The sequence below is a fragment of the Uloborus diversus genome, chromosome 6, assembly GCF_026930045.1.
Source record: "Uloborus diversus isolate 005 chromosome 6, Udiv.v.3.1, whole genome shotgun sequence".
In the NCBI taxonomy this organism is placed as follows: Eukaryota; Metazoa; Arthropoda; class Arachnida; order Araneae; family Uloboridae; genus Uloborus; species Uloborus diversus.
In genome coordinates, this window is record NC_072736.1 from 58062539 (window position 1) to 58066723 (window position 4185).

The 4185-nt window shown below is 35.7% G+C and overlaps 1 protein-coding gene across 1 annotated transcript in view; it reads left to right on the plus strand.

Moving 5' to 3' along the window:
• The window catches only part of LOC129224770 (glutamate-gated chloride channel alpha-like), a 56713-nt gene extending 54992 nt beyond the window's left edge, over positions 1–1721 (plus strand). The window contains exon 7 of the mRNA XM_054859318.1: positions 1534–1721. Coding sequence (XP_054715293.1) covers positions 1534–1698 — 165 coding nt within the window. The 3' untranslated portion in view covers positions 1699–1721. The remainder of the gene's footprint in view (positions 1–1533) is intronic.
• Positions 1722–4185: the final 2464 nt, after the last annotated feature.

Below are 4185 nucleotides of genomic sequence, written 5' to 3' on the forward strand. Positions count from 1 at the left end.
ACGTATGAATTACTTCTGTCTCCCCTATACTGAACACCCTCTTAAACTGAAGACTTTCGTTCGGTCCAATGAGTGTTCAGAATAGAGAGAGTCTATTGTACTTCCTTAGCAAACAAAATACTTTTAATCAAATATGCTTTGTGTGTTTTGTGTTCTTTTTCATGACTGAAAGTTTTTTATTTATGTAAAAGAGACGTCAATCAAAAAATTAAATGAAATAGTTGCATTAATTTATTTCTTTGGGAGGGGCCTGAACCCCCTGGACTTCCCCTAAAATCTGCTACTGACTATTCAGTATGGTATTTGTACAATTTGAAATTCTTGTTCGTTTTATAATTTTTTCATTTTCATTTTAGTATAATCTAGTGCGTTGACCAACATAAATGACTGCTGCTGCTCCTAGTTCAAATTAGAAAAATCAGGCCTCCACAAAGTTTAAAAATTGTAACATTTAGAATATACATAGTTTTCTTAGAAGCATACTGTATTTTTTGTTTTATATATGCTAATAATGCAACAACGATTTGTTGGTAAGTAAGAAACAAGCACAAGATTTCAATACCAACATTTTCAGATTCTTCATACATAACGAAATATGGTAAAACTACGATTTAGACGGGAGAAACCCCCTTTTTTTTGACGAGCATGTCGTACCCCCCCCCCCCCCCCCACCAAGATACCGTTGTTTGTGGGTACACGTTTGGTGACCCCCCTTTAACCGGAGCCTGGATCCACCCTTGAGTCCCAAGAGACCAGTCAAAACCTTCAAGTAATTGGAATTTTAAGTTATGGGAAGTGGTAAATTCCCACAATCTTCTCAAGAGTTTGATCCCCAATGAAAACTTTGAGCTATCCAGAGTTGACTAAAGAGCGCTTAAACATTTCAAAAAATTTCCTGGGAGATCATCCGATAATGCCATCAAAGATAGGTTGAAGTTGCAATTTTAAGCCTTCGATTTCGAAAACATTTCCTCCCTTGTCCTTAACTTAAAAGGTGACCTAAATTTGAGTTATAATGACTTTAGCTTCGGAGTTTTTCTAAGAAGATACTCACCCCCTTACCCTTCAGTAAAGATAGCCCAAAATACTTTCTCAGACTAAAATTTAGAAAAAAGAAAAACCAGGGCTAGTCCCCTGAATTTTCTTCTGAAGTCGTCATAGAAAGTCTGAAATCGTATTTTTAGAACTTCGTCATTTAAAAAAGTTATGCGAGAGAAATGCCGAACTCTTCCCCTCCTCCCTAAGTTACCCAAAGACAGCCTAAAATACGTCTTTAAAGCTTCAACTTCACAAAACTTTTGGGATAGAACTTCCCTTACCTGTTCTCCTCAGTTTGGTAAAGTTGGCTCAAATTTGGGTTTTTAACAAACACCAATTTCGGATTTTTTTCCCCCGAGATATTTTATATATGATCAATTAACCAGTGACTTTATCAGGACGCTTATGGTTACCGTCTGTAATACTAGGTTAATCGGTGGCTTTATTTGAACACGGCCTAAGAAATATTTTTCAATTAGTGATTTTTTTTTCCAGGTCATGTTGAAAGCGAATGGAACGTGGTCAATGAAAAACAGCTGGGGCATGAAGCCAGGACAGGAAAGCAACAAGACGTCCAGGCGAATAGATTTCTTTTCCAGAATATTTTTCCCACTTTCGTTCGTCGTCTTTTGCATAAGCTATTGGAGATGCTACAGTTGACGATTTTATGTCGGTGTTTTGTATTGTTATTATTAGGTATTCGTAAAAGAGTCTATGAATTATTTATTTCTACATTTTTCAATTCCTTCAGACTGACGTTATCAAAATTTTGAGAACATCAGCTTATGGTAAAAAAATTATTTTATCTGATGATTATTAATTTAATTGTTACAACTATGCTGGCTGAAAACATTGGCTTTTTGACTAAAATAGTGAAGAATGACAGGGGGGGGGGTAAAGCATCGTTTACCCTCTTTTGAAATTTTCCCAATATTTGTCTAGTAGTAAAAGTTCTATAATTTTTTTTCAAAAAAAGTGAATGGAACAGAGCGCAGATTTACAATGTAGAAATTGTGAGGGGACCCTATGACCATAGGGGCCCCGAAGAGGATTTAAGAATGCGCATGATAAATGTTTTACATAATTCTGTGATACACGGAGGGGCCCCCGAACCAGTAAATTCACTACTGGAGTGGAACAGAAATTAAATAATCATAAAATCCTGAAAACTACTTTTTGAGACAAAATATTTTAAAATGTCATAAAAATATCTTTAAATCATAATTTGTTGGTTCTTTTTTTTTCCCCTTAATATGTGATTGAATAAACAAATGGATTTTGAGCATTATGTAGTAAAGTTATGGGTTGCTTGGGGACAAACAGCTTAAAGTAGGATCGATTCACTGCTTGGGGCATATAAAAAAAAGGTACAATAGCAATTACTAGCATGAATGCTCTGTTTCTCAGACCAGGATTCGAATCCGGGTCATTCTGGGTACGAATCACTGCAAAGGAGGATTCTGCTTTTCTGTGTATGACACAGGGTGGAACAAGCACGGATCCAGAAATTTTCAGGGAGGGGAACATCATCGAAGAGAATCTAAAATTGAGTTTTTGGAACTTCAATTTAAACACATTTTTTATTTGTTCCGAGTTCAAGCTCTAGGCCACACTTTATTATCATCGAAGATCATTTGAAATTCTATTTAATGGAACTTGTTTTCAAAAACTTACCAGAGGACAGTTCCTAAACTCCATTCTTTCTCTAACACATTACTGAAGATAGGCTGCAATATCCTTTAAAAATTTCAGTTTTGAAAAATGTCCGGGGGGCAGGCCGTCAAACCTCTCCTTTGACTAGCATCAAAGATATTCTAAAACTGCATCTTTGGAACTTTCCGAAATTTCTAGAAAGAGCTCGGAATCCAATTCTTCGCCTAATGTCATTAAAAAGGTAAACAATTATGTTTTTAGGACTTTTTGAAAACTTCCTGGGGAGAGCTCCCAAACCTCTTGTATCATCAAAGATCGTCTAAAATTGTCTTTTTGGATCTTTATTTTTACAAAATTACATGAAGAAAGTCCCTGATCCCATCATTTCCTCTGTCATTACCAAAGATAGTCTACTATCGTGTTTTAAGACTTCAATTTTGTAAAACAGCCAGAGCAAGAAGTTCTCCCTCTAACATAACCAAAAAGTTTGAAATTACGCATTTGAACCTCAATTTCAAAAATAGTCTTTTTATAAATGTCTAGTTAAGTATTACAGATAATCCAAAGAAAACCGAACTTCAGGAAAACATACTTTAAGGATTGGTGTTTCTTTCAAAAATTAAGTAAAATTGTCTCAACTTTTAGCTGGTGGATTGGGATGTATTTTTTACAACCCAGAACTCAATGGCCCTAGATCCGAAGGTCTCCCATACCTATAGCTGTACTAAAGATATTTGCTTTTTTTTTTTCTAGAAATAACAGAATACTTGTGGATTTCAAATTCTAGACCCAAAAATTGATGATTTGACCTTTTGTGGATGGCATGAATATTGCATTCAAGAACTTCTTATTTTTTGGGATTTTTTTTTTTCAAAAAGTATCTCAAAGTATCTGAGTGGAATGAATTTAGCTGGCTGAATATCATATCATTATGAGTAGTAACAGGGGCCTCTGGCTCTGAGCTAGAAGCTTCACTTTGAATGCCGGAGGTAGTGGGTTTGATTCCCACAAGAGCCCTGGTTTCGTTTCTTCTTTGTGCTGTAAATCTTTCTTGTATTGTCTTATATCTTAATAAAGAAGTCCAACCTCTCGAGGCAATGGCACGCCATATCTTCACACTGATTATTAACTATTACATGACATCACATACACAGTTGTAACCAGGAGCGTGCACAGAAATTTTGAGTCCCGGCACAAATAACTTTTCCAAGCCCCTCCATTTTGTTTACCCCTACGTCCCTACATATATTTCATCTCCGATTTTAAAAATCTCAGGCCCGGGCCAGCAGGTATCCCCCCCCCCCTTTGTACATAACCCTGGTTGTAACATACTTCACAAAGAAATTAAAACCAGAAAAATATCACTGGCAAAAACTAATTTTTTCACCAAAGCAAACCTTTTGCGCTGGCAAAGGAAGATTCTTAAAAATGAACCAGAAATTTTCAATGTAAAAGCAGATCAATTAAAAAAAAATAATAATAATTTGGTGAAAC